The sequence below is a fragment of the Brassica napus genome, unplaced genomic scaffold, assembly GCF_020379485.1.
Source record: "Brassica napus cultivar Da-Ae unplaced genomic scaffold, Da-Ae ScsIHWf_86;HRSCAF=154, whole genome shotgun sequence".
Lineage (NCBI taxonomy): Eukaryota > Viridiplantae > Streptophyta > Magnoliopsida > Brassicales > Brassicaceae > Brassica > Brassica napus.
Window position 1 is genome coordinate 1 of NW_026016909.1, and position 19,085 is coordinate 19,085.

Genomic DNA, 19,085 nt, shown 5'->3' on the forward strand with positions numbered 1-19,085 from the left:
CAAGTCAGACATCAATTGTGTGTATCTACGGTAATGCTTTCAACTCTCAATAAGGGAGAGAGACCCTGATTGATACACTTAGTATTTTGTTTTCTTCTGTTTCCCGCTGCACCTCAGTAAAGAAAAAGAAAAGAACGAGAGATGAGAGAGAGAGAGAGAGAAAGTAATTAACCCTTTCTTCAACCGTTGTTTATGTAGAAGAAAAGGTTCTATAATCTTATTTCTTGGTTTTTTCCCTTTTTCTCTTTTTGGATGTAATAGCTTGATACCTAAAGCACATAAAACTATAAGGTTAATAGAAGCTTGTGGTGTTATTGATAGCTTTGAAGATTTTTAGTTGCAAGTTTCAGTAGATAACAAACATTCTAACTTCAAACCACATACCCACAAAATAACTTGACACACCAAAACAACAACCAACGCTAACTTAAGAAACTTAGAAAAACTTAGAAAACCCAGAAAGAACAACCTTAAACAAAAATAAACCTACGGTAAACTTAAACTCCTTAAAACAGAGAGAAATTGACACAACTAAACAAGCTTCAAAAAACGAAACTTAATCAGTAAATAAAAAAAGAACAACAGAGAGAAGAGAACAGAGAGAAAGAATTAAACCCTTCTTCAGAAATAAACCAAGAAAAAACTGAAACCTTAATCCACCCTTTTCATTTAAAAAACTTAAATAGCTAACAACCTTAGCTACATAAAACCTATAGGTTAAAATAGAAGCTTGTGTGTTGTTAAGCTTGAAATTTTTTTCAGTTGAAACCCCCCAAGTCATAATATCTTTAAAAGCCTCTTTAGATTCTGCTTTTTGTTCTATCCTTTCATATAAGAATCAGATATTTTCCCTTCCCCCTTTTGTAGCCAGTTAGCCCATAAAGTTCGAAACCTTTATAAGGTCCCCCAGCGAGTTTGCATCCTTTTGGCAGAAGCAATGGATCAAAGAGAAGCAATGGCGTTATCCGGGTCGGGTTCTTACTATATCCAAAGAGGCATGCCTGGTTCTGCTCCTCCACAAACCCAAGCGTCGTTTTATGGATTGCAAGGGTTTCAACATTTCTCCAATCCCAACTCTCCTTTCGTGCCAAACCTAAACCAAGGAGGCGGCTCCACTGGACTCGTGTCTCCTCCTTTACCAGTTGAGACTTCTCAGGTTGATTCTCCAACGCCGGTTGCACTTCCTCCGTCTGGTGAGACGTTTGTGAAGCGGAAGAGAGGAAGACCTAGAAAATACGGACAGACGGTTCTGTTTCCTTGGCATTGTCTCCTTCAGTCTCCTCCTCCTCCTCCATGTCCCCAAACTCTAACAAACGTGGCCGTGGAAGACCTCCTTGTTCCGGCAAGAAGCAAAGGCTTAGTTCCATTGGTAATAAACCCCTCTTCATGAAATTTAATGTGAAAGGCTCTGTAAATGGTGGAATGAGGTTATATTGACTTGTACTAGTTTATGAGGACATTGGTTTTGAAAACTGGTGGGAAGAGTTATTAGACTAAATAAGCTTTAGAATTTTTCAATATAGAGTTTTATAAATTTGAATAATCTTTTATTCTAAGGGCTTTTATCTTAAGCTATGTTTTTACTAACTTTGCGTCCTGATGTTGTGCCTTCTAAGGTGGATCGCTGCCTTCATCGTCCGGGATGAGCTTCACCCCGCACGTAATCGCAGTTTCCGTTGGTGAAGTATAGTCTTCTCCTCTAGTCTCTTCTTTTAAGGTTTCTTGAGATTAGTCTTTAATCTACATTCTTGTCTTGTTTGTCAGGACATTGCATCAAAGGTTGTGTCCTTTTCACAGCAAAGTCCAAGAGCCATTTGTGTTTTATCCGTTACTGGTGCAGTCTCTACTGCAACTATTCTTCAGCCATCGCCATCACAGGGAGCTATTAAATACGAGGTTTGATATTGTTGTCCTTACAGTTTATTATGATTTACAAGAGAAGAACACTACTCATGTTGTTGTGTTTACTCTATGGTCTATAGGGTCGTTTTGAGCTCTTAACTCTGTCAACTTCTTATCCGAACGCAACTGACAATGACTACCCAAACCGCACTGTGAATCTAGCGGTCTCACTCGCTTGCCCGGATTTTCGTGTCATTGGTGGTGGAGTTGGAGGCCCTCTAATAGCAGCAAGCTCAGTTCAGGTGAGCCTGCTTGTAAACATCATCAAACTTCTTTAGACATCATTTTTATCTAAACTTGTGTGTTGTCTCCTTAATAGGTTATCATTGGGAGCTTCATTTGGGCTATTCCTAAAGGGAAGATTAAAAAACGAAATGAAGATGTCCAAGAAACTGACGCTTTGGGCGATAACACAGCAGCAACGTCGCCTGATGTTCGTCAGCAAAGCCATAACCTTGTTCAGACGCCTGCAGGGATGTGGTCAATAGGTTCAAGATCAATGGACATGCATCATGCCCATATGGACATTGATCTAATGCGTGGATGATCCATTTGTGTGTATAAGCATTGAATCTAGGAGATTAAGAAGAAGAAAGACTTAAGCTAACTTCTCTGAGAACAAAATGTCTTTAGTGATTTTCAGAATTCATGCTGGGTTCTTGAGCTTTTGGTTAATTGAGTTTTTTTTTGCGCTTTTTTTGGGTTAAAATATACATATATATCAACTACTTACGTTTATTATTTCGCTACAAAAATATAAATCCACGCACATAGTGAACGCATGATACCAATAACTAGCCATGGACATTCGGTTATCGGTTCGTTTTTTTTTCGATTCTTTGATCCTTCAGTTCTAGAAGTTTACATCTATCCGGGTATTTTAAAATTTTGGTTCGGTTTCGGTTATTTCGGTTCGGGTAACAAATTGGGAACCTGCTAATATTTGAGGTAATTGCGGATCCTATTTGGTTCCAATTTTTCGGTTAATTCGGATTAAAAATCGTATCAGAAATTTGGGTGTTCAGACTAAATATCACTTCGTTTGAGTTTTTGTTAAAAAATTGGATAATTCAGATAATATTGAATATTTTGAATAAAAAGTATTGTGATAATTCATTTTTAGGTATTTCGGCTTATAAATAATACTTTTAACTTATCCATTTATTTTAAAACTGAATATAGTTAAAATTTATAAGAATATAAATTATACTATAGAAATTCATGTACCCATTCGGATTTCGGTTCGGTTTCTCATTGATTTTGTTTTTTTTTTATAGTTTTACTGACATATGACCCAATCGAATAATTGATAGGACCTAAATCCGAATCAACCCTAATTTTTTGGTTTGGTTCGATTCCCGTTATTCGGTTCTGGATAAATGTGCTCAGAATATGATTTGTGTTTTGTTGATCATGTTTGAATAAATCACCAGTTGGACTTAGGGTTTTCAAAGGATCGAATGAATTGTTAGAATGAAGTGTTAGGGTTTATCTTTTATTCTTCATCTTGATTGTTCTCAATGCTAGATTTGGATTGACAATTTGAAATCTAGATCTTAAGATAATTAGTAGATGCGAAAGCATTATTAATTGCATGAATTAATTTTGATGAGCTTAATACCTATATGCAAATAAATTTGGTTTACTGATTTAGTGAACATATCAAACATGATTTTAATTCTTGTCTGAATTGATTGAATCTGCAAAGAAATTTAGGATTTTACGAATTAGATATAGATTATCTCTCGCCAACGAAAATTGTTTGATGTGATTTGAGTTCTAGAACTGTTCTTAATAAACCTTGATAATTGTTTGATATATGATTTCCTGTGAACTACCATGGGTCTAGCGTATTTTTTTTCCAGAATTTACAACTGTATTAATTTACTACTGTTTACTTTTTTTTTGTCACAATACTACCGTTTACTTCTTTCTTATTATTCACCTAGTTTAATCTGAAATTTATAGTCTATTGTGTGATCTGAGACTCTGCAGGTTCAATCCCTAAATGCTTTAACACATTATGAAATGTAGAATAGCAGGGGCGGAAAAACCCTAGCGTGTGAGATGCACGCGTTTTTTGAAATCTCTCCCAGGCCCATTTCCCCAGACAAGCATATTTCTCAGATCTAGTTCGATCTCCACCGCTCTCCACCTTAGCTCCTCCTCCTGTAGCTCCGACAACCACCGCATCCACTTTACGGCGTGAGGATTTTGGGTCAATCGATTTCCCCTTTTATGGTGGTTCTTTGTACAGTGTAAAAATGGGATCTGGAAAAAAACTCATGGCAGATCTGGGAGCTTTGTTCGTCGAAAACTTCATAAACTAAAACCTACCAGCTTCTTTACCTCATCGCTGAGGACCGGTGGACAGTACCCTCCCTCGTAATTGAAAGCTACCACAATCAGTATCTACCGACCACCTCGTCGTTACCCTCGCAGTGAGGATCCTTAACCCAGCTAACTGGAGCGTGCAATCTACATCAACATGTCAAACCGGTATTCAAGATCCGAAAAAGGAAAATGGGTGCCTGAAGCATCTAGAACCCCAACACGGAAACCCTCTTCGCAAAGTAGAAGAGCCCCTGTCCTACTCCCATCAAGTGACAACTCGGAACTCATTGAAGACAACAAGCTCACTCTCTTAGGTCGGGTCACCAAGCCATCGATCCAAAAACCTCAGTGGGTCCTGGACTGGCTAATCCAATTCTGGAACCTCGAAACCGCTGTCACAGGAAGAACTCTAGGGCCAGACTTGTTCCAAGTCAAATTGAGACGGAAGATGCCTTTATCTGTAATGAGGCGAGCACCTTTCCACTACAAAAGATGGATGATCATTCTACAACGATGGGAGCCAATCGTATCAAACTCTTTCCCCAGGCGTACTCCATTCTGGATTAATATTCACGGCCTGTCCCTACACTTCTGGACCTTCAAGGTTCTAGAAACTATTGGAGAAGAGCTTGGTATCCACATTGATGAGGACATTCCCCAAGGCAGAGTTCGTGTGGATATTGATTGTCTCAAAAATCTGGAGATGCAGCTACCGGTCCAACTTCAATCTGGTGAAGTCTTCAATGTGGACTTGGAGTAAGAAAATCTGCAGAAACACTGTTTCTACTGCTACTCTCTCTTCCATGAGGAGGATGATTCCCCTACTAAACCAGTCTCGACAAGAACATCTACCCCACGTTGGGAATAAGTCAGCAGAATACACTGAGGAGCATAGAGGAGCACCGAAGACGTCAGGACCACCGACGAGCTCCGTCGAGCCAAATGAGGAACTCGGATTCCCATTCTAGGGATGATCATGCGGTATCTCAAAGATCAACTACCTCTCGACCAAGTTATCCGGAAAGGAGACCTTACCATGACTATGCGCAACACCAATCATCTTATGATTCAAGACCTGTAGGGAGAGCTCAGGACAGGAGGCCTACATTTGAGAGAAGAGAGCTCAGAGACCGTTCCTCCACCCATTCTTTGAGAGATTACCACCTTCATGGGGATCGTCCTCAGTATTCTCAGTCCTCAAGGACCCCTCCCCCGATCCCAGCCAGGGAGCCTATGGAACTACCGGCTATTCCGGAACGTGGTGAGATTAACAGCCACTCCTCAGAGTGACGATCAGCACTGGAGAGAATTGAGCGTCCCCAACAGGAACCCCAGAGGTCTGGAGGCCTCTCAAGCTCATTGATAGCACGGCTGCAATATGTTGAGGTCAACTATGAGCAAGGAGACCTCCGCAATAAGCTTAATGAAGGAAGTTCTGGTAGCAACAGACCCAGTCACCGGCTGGGGACCTCCCTGTGTCTGGTCAGAGAGTCCCTGCTGCACTGCGAATTGGTTCTCCTATAAGCACTAAAACCAAAACTCCTCAAGCATCCTCAAGTAAAAGAAAGCTGCAAGCAAAGCACCGGCAAAGAGAGGAACCACTGCTAATCCAGCAGCTCAAGGAAATAAAACAACTAGAGCAAAAGTGAATAGAAGTCCTCTCCAAAATACGCGCCTCTCGAAACAGATGACAGCTCGCTCCACTAACCCGCCTCGCAAGAAATTATGTGTGGAAAGGAGTGGGAATGCAGACTTACCTGACTCTCAGGCGCAAGACCCCCCAACAATGGTGCATGTCCCAGCAACAAGGAAGCGAAGGGCGGATTTTCGGCCTCCGCAAAACCTGATTCCTTAGCTCTTGTCTGCTTGAACTGTCAAGGTTTGGGAGGTGACTTGACAGTTCCAAGAATCCGGGAAATAAAAAAGACCTTAAACCCGGATATACTCTTTCTTATGGAGACCAAAAATCAAGATGAGTTTGTGCTTTCTGAGCTCCAGAGTCTCCGCTATGATCACCACCTCACAGTCCCACCAATAGGCCTCAGCGGAGGCTTGGCACTCTTCTGGAAAGCAGACATTGACATCAGTATACTCGTAGCGACTCCACACTTCATTGACACTAAACTGAAGGTAAAGAATACTGAGTTTCATGTCACTTTTATATTTGGGATGCCTCAACAGGAAAATAGAGCTGCGTTTTGGGAATCCATTTCCCAACTTGGCGAGACAGAGACACTGCCTGGCTTCTTTCAGGGACTTTAATGATATCTTAGATAATGTGGAGAAGGTAGGGGGACCAGAGAGATGTGAGGTTCTTTTATACCCTTCAGAAGCTTTGTGTCGGAAAATGGCATGTGGGATGTGAAGCATGTAGACAACCCCCTTTCGTGGAGGGGCCAACGATGTACACACTTCATCCGAGCCAGGTTGGACCGTGTATTAGCAAACTGTGCTTGGTTTGATACGTTCCCTGCTGGCCGCTGTGATTACCTCCGTTTTGAGGGCTCTGACCATAGACCTCTGGTAACCTACTTGGATACATCCAAGCCTAAGAGGAGGCGCTTGTTCAGGTACAACCGAAGCATCAAGGATATGCCAGAGGCACGCAAAGTGATGAAGATGCCTGGCAGAAATGTACCTGAACAGGTGGAATCTAAGATCAAGCGTTGCCGTGAGGAACTAATCAAATGGTTTAAAACCAAGAAGGAGAATAGTGCAAAAGCTATTATTGATCTCCAGGCTAGATTGGAGGAGCATCTTTCCTGTGGAGATCCATCTCCGGAGATCATTAGGGAGCTCTCCCTAGCCCTCAGCAAAGCATACAAAGAGGAGGAATTGTATTGGCGTCAAAGAAGTAGGGTGCAGTGGCTACAAGGAGGAGGCAGGAACAGCGCCTACTTCCATACTGTAACGAAAGGAAGGAGATCCTATAATCGCCTAACCACTATTGAAGATGAAGCTGGCATACCTTTTCATGAGGAGGCAGAGATTGGTAAAGTCTCTGCAGACTACTATACCAAACTCTTTACATCTAATGGCGCTGGTGGAATGGAGGCTGTTGAAGAAGCCATCTCAAGGCGTATTTCCCCGGAGACCAATCAAACACTCACTGCGATCCCAACAGATACGGAGATTCTCTGTGCAGTGAAGCACATCAACACTGATAAGGCGCCAGGGCCAGACGGTTTCTCGGCGGGGTTCTATCACTCTTTTTGGGAAGTGATAGGGGAGGACATCTGTAGGGAGGTGCGGGACTTTTTCCTGACTGGAAAATGGATAAAACATTCAATGAAACGCATATCTGTCTACTCCCTAAGGTCCCTTGCGCGAAGAGCCCCTCAGAGTTCCGTCCCATAGCGCTCTGCAATGTGCGCTATAAGATCATAGAAAAGATACTAACCCTGTGTCTCCAGAAGTTCCTTGATCACATCGTGTCCAGCAGCAATCAGCATTTGTCCCGGGGCGTGCTATTACGGACAACATCCTTATCACTCACGAGAACCTTCACTATCTAATGGTTTCCGAAGCCACTAAGAGATGCTCCATGGTGATCAAAACCGACATGAGCAAAGCGTACGACATAATTGAATGGGCTTTCCTAGCCAAAATTCTCAACCAGCTAGGCTTTGACTCGGTGTGGGTGAATTGGGTGATGGATGTGTCTCCACCGTCTCGTATGCATACCTCATCAATGGTGCGCCATTTGGTAAAGTCCAACCGAACAGAGGGCTACGGCAAGGGGACCCGCTGTCCCCGTACCTGTTCATTCTGTGTGCTGAGGTACTCACGGGACTGTGCCTAAAGGAACAACAAAATGGGAGACTTAAGGGACTACAAGTGGCTCGAAGAAGCCCATTCATCAACTATTTATTGTTTGCTGATGACACAGTCTTCTTCAGTGGTATCAATATGAAGAGTTGTACCTCTCTAATGAGGATTCTAAAGAGATATGAGAACTGCTCAGGGCAGTGTATAAACCTGAACAAGTCAACAATATCCTTCTCCTCGAAAACGCCGGAGTCGATCATGAGTAGAGTTAAAACCTCTATTGGTATAGATAAGGAAGGTGGCATGGGCAAATACCTAGGGTTACCTGAGAATTTTGGACGCAAGAAGGGAGATGTTTTTACAGGACTAGTGGACAAGATACGCCACGCTCCGAAGCATGGCCGACGAAGTTCCTATCTGGTGCAGGAAAGCATGTGATGCTACAGACAGTTCTATCAACACTCCCCAACTTCTCCATGCAAAGCTTCAAAATCCCTAAGTCAACTCAGTAAGCGCATCCAATCGATCCTAACACGATTTTGGTGGGATAGTGCACCTGAAAAAAGGAAGATGGCGTGGGTTTCTTGGGATCGAATGGCAACGCCAAAATGTGTGTGGGGGGGGGGGGGGGCTAGGCTTTAAGGATATTGAAACGTTCAATGATGTCCTTCTAGCTAAATTGGGATGGCGCATCATGAACAATCCCGAGGCTTTGCTGTCCCAAGTGCTGAAAGGAAAGTATTTCTCCGAATGCTCCTTTATGGAGAGCACCCCTAAACAGGCTGCGTCACATGGTTGGACGGGGATAATGGCAGGGAAAGAAGTTCTTGAGAAGGGTTTGGGATACTTGGTGGGAGATGGAGCTAGTATCAACGTATGGTCCAGCCCTTGGCTTTCCACCTCAAAACCGATGACGCCCATCGGACCTCCAACAAGGACAAACCAGCACCTTAAAGTCCAACACTTGCTACTGCCGGACTCGAATGAATGGAACTTATCTCTGGTGTGGTTCCATTGACCTCAGTATGAGGAAGTTATCAGACAGCTAATCCCCAGTTCCCAAAAACCACCTGATAAATTGGTGTGGTTAGGAGAGAGCAAAGGTAACTATACCACCAAGTCTGGTTATATGATGTCCAATCTAATAGAACATCGACAGAACCTGCTTAGTTTTGATTGGATCAAACATGTCTGGAAACTAGACGCCCCAGGAAAGATCCAACATTTCATTTGGAGAGCTCTGAACAGCGCCCTACCTGTCGCGGAGCTTCTGATCAGACGTGGAATGGAAGTTGCTCCTGCGTGTAAGGTTTGTGGGGTGCTGGAAACTGTCGAACATGTTCTCATGCACTGTCCCTTTGCTCAAAGAACATGGGAGCTAGCTCCTATCTTCCTCCCTGGCTCCCCAAGCTCAGGCTTTCCCTTTGGGCTCACTACAACAAATGTTGACTCTTATCCCCAAGGTCCTAAATCTCCCACCGTCAGGTCTGTGTTGTTCTCCCTGTCCCCTTGGATCATTTGGAACCTTTGGACAGCAAGGAACAAGAGACTGTTTGAGGATAAGCTGTACACAGCGGAGGAGACACTTTCAAAAGCAGTTCAAGATGCTAAAGAATGGGAATCTGCTAAGACAAAACCAGAAACATATGAGCTCCCTTCGCGGAGCAATGTAGAAAAGATTGTGACTGATGTTCCGACATGTTCGGTGGATGGGGCTTGGAATGCTGAGTCTAAATGTGCTGGTTTTGGTTGGTTTATACAGGATAAGAAGACCCATTTGGAGATCCAAGGCGCTGATTCGCGCAGCCTCGTCGGATCAGCACTAACAGCGGAGGCTCTAGCCATCCGGAAGGCGATGCAGGAAGCATCAAAAGAGGGGATTTCATGTCTCCAGATTCTATTGGACTCAAGCATCCTCATCTCCGCCCTGCGATCAGGGTTGGTGTTGAACGAGATAGCGGGACTTCTATGCGATATTGGTCACCTCATTCCTCTCTTCACATCTCTATCTTTTGTTTTAATTCCGCGCACAACATACTTTGTAGCTGATAACTTTGCAAAGACTGCTCTTGCTTCCCTTATGTTGCAAAACAATGTGTAAGCTTTTAATGGTTTGAATGAAAAAGCTGTTGACCAAAAAAAAGAATAGCAGGGGTGGAAACACATAGGCTTAGGGTGGGGCAGTTGCCAACCATAGAATTTTTAAAATTAATCTAATTTTATAACAAATTTAAGATATGCCCCTGTTGCTATATTGCTTTATGCCCCCTATACTTCAAATGTTTTGACAAAATTTTAAGAGACTAAAAAAATTATAATTCGTTGTCCTGTTTCATGACTATATTTTGGTATTTTATCTAGTGATTTTAATTTTTGCCCCTTATACAAATTGTTTCTGTGATCTATCACTGACTCTGAGAATAGCTCAAGGATAAATTTGACCTTATAAAAATTGTGTGAATATGGGCCTAACTCATCATTTCCTACACAATGTCCAGCCTAATAGGGAAATCATGCGTCAAAGCAAAAGAAAACAAATCAGCTAGTTTACTCTTCTGATCAAACGTCGGTTGAAAATTTTGTTAACACAATTGAGAATAAGAAAATCCAAGTACTATAAATAGAAGAGGTGGTTAAAGCTTTTCTAATCATCTGAATACAAAGACAATAACGAGAAAGAGAAAGATCAAGGAAAATACTAAAGAGTTGTATTTTACTCATTATACTCTCGTGATCTCTATTAAGTTGTTATCGTGAGACTCTTTTGTAGTATCGAATGAAAGATACGTTTGATTCATCTTATATATTAAAATAGAAGTCACAACCTTGATTCATGTGTGATTTTTTTTTAAAATGGACCTAATAGACCTATTCCTAGAAAGTCATGTTTTATTTAATATCTAATCTTATCATTTAAATTTTGGACTTACCATAAATTTTTATTGGGCTATCAATAATTGGATTTAAACAATAGATGATTCATTGGATTTATATATAGTATAAATTAAATAGATATAATTTAATGTTGTAATACTATACCTCTATATGCTAAATATTTAAATATTTGTCGATGTTAACTTTTAAAATTATAAAGATCTTTTTTTAAATAACAAAAATAATATTATCTAACAATGATTAATCTTTACTACCTTAAACCAATGAAAACAAATTTTAAAATATATAGTGTATTTTAAAAATTAAACAAAAACTAAATATTTAATTATTTACTTGATAATATTAATCTATGAAGCGAAAAGCTTAATTTTTTAAAACTTTCTAAATTTGTGAAATGTTACAATATCTTTGAATATGACAATAAAACAATATTTAATAATCTTTATATATATAGTTATGATTTTAATAATAAAATAATAATTCGAAAATATATATATAGAAGAAGATACAAATACATGTGAAAGTTTGAAACAATCTATTCAACGAAAAAAAATATACAGTAAAATTATTATTATGTTTAAAAATTGATAGACACATATATATTATAATATATCCCATTTTAGAATTGAAAACAAAATATTTATATAAAAATAAATGAAAACAAAAACCTGTGCGGTTGCGCGGGTCGTGATCTAGTTGTAATTCTAAAGCACGAATGTGGATTCAAATCCTTACAAAAATCTTTATTTTCAGCCAAACAAACAATGAATAATTCTTCATACAAAACATTTTGTTCGGAGAAAAAAAACATTTTGTTAGAAACGTTCGTGTCTTTAATTTCTATCTTTTGTTTATTATGAAAAATACGGCGTTGTATGATTGTATCAATTAGAAAGCACTAGGGATAGGGATGTTAACCATAGGGTTATGGTCCAACCATCTTTTGTTTATTATAAGCCCAACCCTATTTTAACTCAGCCATATTTTAACTTTGTTATAATCAAGGGTTAGGGTTTGTACCAGGGTTAGTCAATTTAACTGAAAAAAAATATTTCATTTATTTTGTTCTTAAATTTTAAAGATAAAATTAGAAAAATTAAGATATGATATGATTCTTTCCTTCAATTTGTTGAGCTTCGAAATCAAGTTTTCCTGCCAAAATCGCAAAATCGAGTTTTTGCCCCACAACTAAGAATAAAGTTTTTCCGTCAAAAACAAAAATTCTGTTTTTTCCGCCAAAACCTAATTTGAGTTTTTCCACAAAAACCACAAAATCGAGTTTTTCGCCAAAACCGGAAAATCAAGTTTCGCCAAAACTGCAAAATCGAGTTTCCCGCCAAAACCACAAAATCAAATTTTCTCACCAAAACCAAAAACAAGTTTTTCCGCCAAAATCACAAACCCAATTTTTTCCGTCAAACCGAAAAATTGATTTTTTTTCTCGCCAAAACCGGAAAATGAGTTTTCCCGTTAAAACCACAAACCCGAGTTTTTCCCGCCAAAAACAAAAGATCGATTTTCCCGCCATAACTTAAAATTGAGTTTTTTCGGTTTTGGCGGGAAATTTGATTTTGTGGTTTTGGCGGAAAAATTCATTTTTCACTTTTTGACGGAAAACTCGGTTTTGTGGTTTTGGCTTGAAAATTCAATTTTCCTGTTTTGGCGGAAAAACTTGATTTTGTGGTTTTGGCTGGAATACTCGATTTTAGTTTTTGGCGGGAAAACTCAGTTTTCTTAATTCAGTTTTCGTTTTTGGCGGAAAAATTTGATTCTTAGTTGTGGGAAAAAACTCGATTTTTAGTTTTTGGCTCGATTTTCTGTTTTAGCTAAAACTTGATTTTCCGTTTTGGCAGAAAAATTTGATTTTTTTTTGAAATTTTGACGGAAAAAATATATTTTGCATTATCTAACAAATTTAAAATTTCAGTATATATTTATAATAATTTTGTCAATCAAAATTAAAAAGTTAAGATTTAAACCCTAGACCTATTAGGACCAGCCTTTTTTAAACACTGTTACATAAATAAGGGTTAGGGCATTTCACCGAGTTAGCACGGATTAGGGCTAACCCTGTGGGGTTGAGCCCGTATTAACGTCCCTAGAAAGCACTCATGTGAGGTTGAACGAGGGAAGCATAAACACCACCTTCGATATTCATCAACGTCTCGTGCGTCCCTTTCTCAACGATCATACCGTTCTCCACTACGGCAATGATGTCAGCATTCTTGATCGTCGAAAGCCTGTGAGCCACCACGATCGTGGTCCGGTTCACCATCACCCGGTCAAGTGCGTCCTGAACCACACGCTCCGATTCTGCGTCCAACGCGCTCGTCGCTTCGTCCAGTAATAAGATCTTCGGTTCTTTCACGATGGCACGTGCAATCGCCACGCGTTGCTTCTGTCCTCCTGACAACTGTATCCCTCTCTCACCGACCACAGTATCGTAACCCTAAAACCAAACATGAAAGAGTTTTTACTTGCAACACAAGTAATAATATAAATATCAAAAGATCTTGTTTCAGTCACCTTTTGTATACTAGAGATGAATTTATGAGCATTAGAGAGCTCAGAAGCAGCTACGATCTCAGCCTCGGTTGCTTCTTCTCCTCCCTTTCCATAAGCAATGTTGGCTCGTATTGTGTCGTTGAACAGTACAGGTTCTTGCCCTACAAGCCCCATTTGTTGTCTCAGCCATTTCAGTTGCAGCTTCTTGAGCTCAACTCCGTCCAAAGTGATATGACCCGAATCCGGATCGTAAAACCTCTGTAACAGCGATATCACCGTAGACTTACCTGATCCACTTTCTCCGACCAAAGCAACAGTCTGAAATAAGCACAAGAATTAGAAAAGTAAACATGTAAAGTTTGAAAGAAGCATCAGTTTATTATTAAGTCAGATATATTTCAAACAAATTGACTATAGGTAGATTAGTCCATTTTCTACATATATATCACTTAAGATTTATAAGTTTTATAATTTGTATACAAAATGTTACCTTTCCGGCACGAATGAAGAAACAAAGGTCACGAAAAATCTGAATATCAGGTCTAGTTTGGTAAGCAAAGCTTATGTGACAAAACTCGATATCTCCCTTTACGTTCTCCAACACCATCCCTGATTCATCTCTCGTGTCTATCTTCGATTTCCTATCGATGATTCTGAAGATCGAAGCAGCAGCACTCTTAGCTTTGCTTGAATCAGGAGCGGAAGAACTCACCCCAGAAATCCCAATTGTTGTCACCGTCAATGTTAAGAAAACCTGGCGCAAACCCATCCAATAGAAAAACATTTAGCCTCTTCTAGCAGGTCTAGGCAATAAAAAACAGTAATCTAATATCCGAACCGAATCCGAACAAAAAAAACATGTCCAAACTGTAAAAATACTCGAATTGATCAAGTAGAGTTGTGTAAAACATACATTTGCCCTAAGTGTTATTATTTATTAACCGAACCCAAAATATTTAAAATTCGAATAACCCAAAAAAAACTGACATAAAAATTTGAGTTAGTATCCAAATTGTATTCAAGAACTAAATAAGTATCTCAGATATTCAATTTTGTGTTTATTTTGTTATGCCATCTAAAATTATCTGAACATAATTAAAATTAACCAAACTAGAAATAGATTATGCTCTAAAATGTGTCTTGGATATATCTATATATCTATCTATACTATTATTTGTGAAGTGATTTTTTCGCATTCGAGCTTCGGTAAAAGTTACATACGTTAATTTCGTTTATACCTTTAAAGAATAAAATATATAAATTAGCCAAAAAATAATAAAAAATAATAATTTATTTAATTAAATAAGTGATTAAAATTAATAATAATAAAAATTATCCAAAATCTAAAAACATATTAAAAAAAGAGATAGTTCCTTTATATATATTGTGTTATCCAAAAATATCTTTAAAATTGGTAAAATTAAAAAAAAACACATAACTAAATATTAATCAAGTAAAATTCATAATTTATATAATTGAAAAGAGAATATTAAGTGATTTCTAAGATTTATTTATTAATAATAAATTATTGTACAAAGAAATTTTCAAAAAAATATAATATGTAAAAAAATTCAAATGAAAACATAAATAATTATGTATCACTATATATATATATTATATTGGTTTAATTATCACTATATTTTTTTTTAATTAGTAATGTATGTATTAATAAGTAATTATAAAATACTTATGCCCGGATGAACGCGGTGAAACATCTAGTTATAAAATATATTTGAAACCAAAGTGTGTTTAAAACCTGACCTAAACATATATAAAATCCAAATGGTGCCTAGGAGGCTGAAAGCAAAACCCGAAATCCAGACCGAACCCGAACACTAATGTCTACTATAGATTTCCGGAGAAAAAGAACGAAGACAAAACCTCAAAAACACCGTTGTAAGTTGTCCTTCCGTCTTTTACCAATCTAGCACCTGCGTAGAAACAAGCAGCGTAGACAGAGTAAAGAACGAAGAAGGAGAGACCAAACCCTAATCCTGCGACTAGTCCTTGCTTCATCCCCGATTTGATCGAATCTTCACATCGTTTCTTATACATCTCTATCACTTTTCCTCCGCACAGAAAGACGCAACCGTTCTTATACTCCCAACCGCATCACTCGCCACTTGACTCGCCTCCTCGTACTTTGTCTACAAACAATTTATTTCAGTTCTTGTTGAAAAAGTAACAAACCCTAAACCTATTTAATGAAAAAGAACCAACTTTGCGTCTGCACTGAAGCCTTTCATGAACTTAATCTGAACGTAATGATTGATTCCAGTTAAAGGAATCGGTACTAAGATAATAACAGCTAACTCCCAGCTAATCACAAAAGCTATGATTATTCCCACCACGGCGGTTGCAACGTTCTTGATAGTTAGAGCCAACGAGTCGCCCACAAGTGTCCTGATCAAGGCTGCATCAGCAGAGAGCCTTGCTCCAATGGCACCACTCGAGTTCTCGAGCTCATCAAACCACCCAACCTCCATGTGAACAACTTTCTCAAAACACATTGATCGTATCCTACGAATCAGTCTCCCTCCAGCTACAGCAAACAAGGACACATATGTGTTGGATACACTACCAAAGAGAGTACACCAAGAAGCAACAAATATTATCGACCAGTATCTCGAATCGCTCCTCAGCTCATGAGGCGGTTGGAAGAAAGCCATGATAACTTTAGCAAAGAAGAGTCCAAGAGATGGGGAATATAGCGCCGTCAAGTGCACATACTATGGTTCCAAGTGTAAGAATCAGAGCCTCCGGTTTGTTAAGAGCAGCAATTCGAGTAATTGACACATCTTTGGGCATATCTTTAGGCATTTCAGTGTTTTCTTGTCCTGCAAGTAAGACAAGAGCGGAAACAAATTCATCATCATCATCACCATGCATCCTACTGCCACTGTTTCCTCCATTCCTGATAGATCCGTCTTGCTGTCCATTTGAAATCTCTAATCGTTTTGATTCCGTGTTTATCTCTTGTAGCCGTATAAGTTGTGAATAAACCCCTTCATGATCCTTGAGTAGCTCCAAATGTGAACCTTAAATGTAAAATGTAATAAAAGTAAAACAAAAGCTAAACAATTTTATTTCCAAAAGAATATATATATCCTTAAGTAACAATGTGTATCATGTACCTTCTTCAAACTATCTGTCCACGGTGAAGAACAGCAATCACATCAGCATTTCTCACCGTGCTTAACCGATGTGCGACAATCACAGTAGTCCGGTTAGCCATCACCCTATCTAAAGCTTCTTGAACCACTCGTTCGGATTCTGCATCAAGAGCGCTTGTCGCTTCATCTAACAGCAAAATCTAGGATCTTTAAGTATGGCCCTAGCGATTGCAATCCTCTGTTTCTGTCCTCCTGAGAGCTGAGTTCCATGTTCACCTACCATTGTCTCTAAACCCCGAGGCAAACTTATCGATAAACTTAGCCGCGTTGCTAGCTTCGCAGCTGCTTCAATCTCTTGGACAGTCGCTCCGACTTTCCGTACCCAATATTCTCCATTATACTTGAAGAAAACAGAACCGGTTCCTGACTAACCAATCCAATCTTTCCTCTAATCCATTTCAGCTGAAACTCCTTCAAGTCAACACCATCAATAAGCACTTGGCCGGAATTCGGATCATAGAACCTTTCTATTAAATGATCACAGTAGATTTCCCGCTCCCGCTTTCTCCTACCAAAGCAGTGGTTGTGCCACTTGAGATCATCAGAGAGAATCCTCTAAAGACCTCTTCTCTAGGCCTTGCAGGGTAACTAAAAACACATCTCTCAGCTCTATTTTTCCTTGTATATCTTCTAAAACCTTCCCGTTTTGGTCAAAACAATCAATTACCGGCTTTCTTTTTATCGTTTCAAACATTTTATAAGCTGCAGCTTGACCTGCTGCAAATGAGGTTAGACATGGTGCTGCTTGCCCTAGAGACCTATCCAAAGAAAAAAGAAAAAAAAACAGTTAGATTGGTTTCCAACTCAAAACCAATTGGCAATAAGTGAATTGGTTCATCTCGCTTATATACATTACTTAAATCTCTTCTCGCTTCTGATGTGAGATTACTTAATTCAGAAGTGGGAAGTTGTCCCTAAAAAAATTACAATGTAATTGTTTTAACTGTTTTGAGACTAAGGAAGATATGTTCTACTCACATCGAACTTGTGACCACAATGACCATTACATTAATCACTGCACCACCTGTATACCTTTTCTGAGTATCATCTCTCCACCAAACCATATAGCCAAAGCATAGCTACAAAAGAACACAAGAACATTACTCCCAACCTAAACCCGTAGAGAAACCTTGGTTGACAGTCGACTCATAGGCCAAGTTTATCAACTCTTTGTAGCTACTAATCGCCTGCTTCTCTCTCGTGAATGAAGCAACCTGTTGGAATCATGCAATAACATGGTTATGTTTCAAACTTCTATATATTTATGATAAGTCAACAATAAAGGAGGGAAAGAAGTATTTTTACGGTTCGAATAGACCCGCAAGTTTGTTCGACAATAGTTGATGCTTTGGCATAAGCAGCTTGTTGTTGAGAAGAAGCTTTAGTGGAAATAATCGATGTAGCTGCACCAGCCATAGCTAGGAGAGGAATTGAGGCTAACATAAAGTGTAAGTAACCATCCTTTCACAAACGCTAAAGCATATCCAGCCAAGAAAGTTGCAAGCAACTGTATAAACTTCCCAACCTGAGAAAAATTTGACCACTTCATATATTTCAATGTATGTATACAATAACATCTATTTTCTGGATATTTTTCGTTTGTTTACCTTTTCACCATAGCATCTAGTATAAGAACAGTATCACCTGACATACGACCAACAACTTCTCCTGTGTTTGTTTCGACATCGAAGAATACAATGTCTTGTCTTAGAATTGTCTTCAGATATAAACTTCTTATCCTTGCAGCTTGTCTTTCTCCCGTAATCACCCAACAAGACACCTCTAGAACACGGGAAAACATAAAACGAAATTGCTTTCTTCCTTGACAAGAAACAAAAAAAAAAAATGTGTGTATACAGTAGTTCTGTTTGTTGTTCTACATAAATTAATTAATAGCATGATATTTTCTATCTTTTATTAATTCTCACTTGAGGTTAAGTTAATGTATTTATGTCAAATCTTACATTGAAAATGTTTACATTGTATTAAACAATATTTAATTGAATCAGAGAGTATTACTTACGAAGAAAGGCGGCTACAAATGTCCCAAGTCCAAGGTAGACAAATTTCAAACAAATCTAAAAACGAAGAAAACCAAAAAAAATAAAGTAAACATACCAAGTAAACTTGAAAGATCGTTTCCTTTGGGCATCTATATCTAACCTTGGAGATTAACTCGACAAGTCGTTTGTGAATAGGTTTTGACCAATCGTATCAATAAGATCACCAAACAACAATGTCATCAACGGAAAACCAAGACCGTTTCCGATAGCTCCGACCGAAACCAACGATCATCAACAACACATCGGTAACATCCGAGAAAGAAAACAGTTTGTAGAAAGGTACGGTCTTTGCCTTCTCTTCGATTTTCCCTTCTTCATCTCCGACTGTGGGACTTCTGAATGAAACATGACTTGTCTCAAAACTAGATACATTGACCATTGTCCTGGATTTTCGTAGAGAAATGACCCACACGTATCAGAAATGAAACAACGCCTAGAAAAAGCG

General features: G+C 39.0%; 3 protein-coding genes and 1 pseudogene across 3 annotated transcripts; 3 read left to right on the plus strand and 1 right to left on the minus strand.

The window, feature by feature from the left end:
* Positions 1-937: 937 nt before the first annotated feature.
* LOC106432724 (AT-hook motif nuclear-localized protein 11) lies at positions 938-2,593 on the plus strand. The gene is given in 6 exon segments (XM_013873564.3): positions 938-1,241; positions 1,244-1,369; positions 1,617-1,684; positions 1,765-1,896; positions 1,983-2,144; positions 2,222-2,593. Coding segments are annotated over 6 exon segments (1,020 nt in total). The 3' UTR covers positions 2,450-2,593.
* A 1,797-nt stretch (positions 2,594-4,390) lies between these two features.
* On the plus strand, positions 4,391-4,996 carry LOC125606387. Its single transcript, XM_048775442.1, has one exon. The coding sequence runs from the start codon at positions 4,391-4,393 to the stop codon at positions 4,994-4,996; it is 606 nt and encodes a 201-aa protein (XP_048631399.1).
* A 1,592-nt stretch (positions 4,997-6,588) lies between these two features.
* Positions 6,589-10,105, plus strand: LOC125606381. The gene is made up of 5 exons (XM_048775437.1): positions 6,589-7,482; positions 7,676-7,942; positions 8,041-8,413; positions 8,679-8,878; positions 9,029-10,105. Exons 1-5 carry the CDS (start codon positions 6,589-6,591, stop codon positions 10,103-10,105), a joined length of 2,811 nt encoding a protein of 936 aa, XP_048631394.1.
* A 2,727-nt stretch (positions 10,106-12,832) lies between these two features.
* LOC125606382 lies at positions 12,833-19,019 on the minus strand (annotated as a pseudogene).
* Between the last annotated feature and the right edge of the window lie 66 nt (positions 19,020-19,085).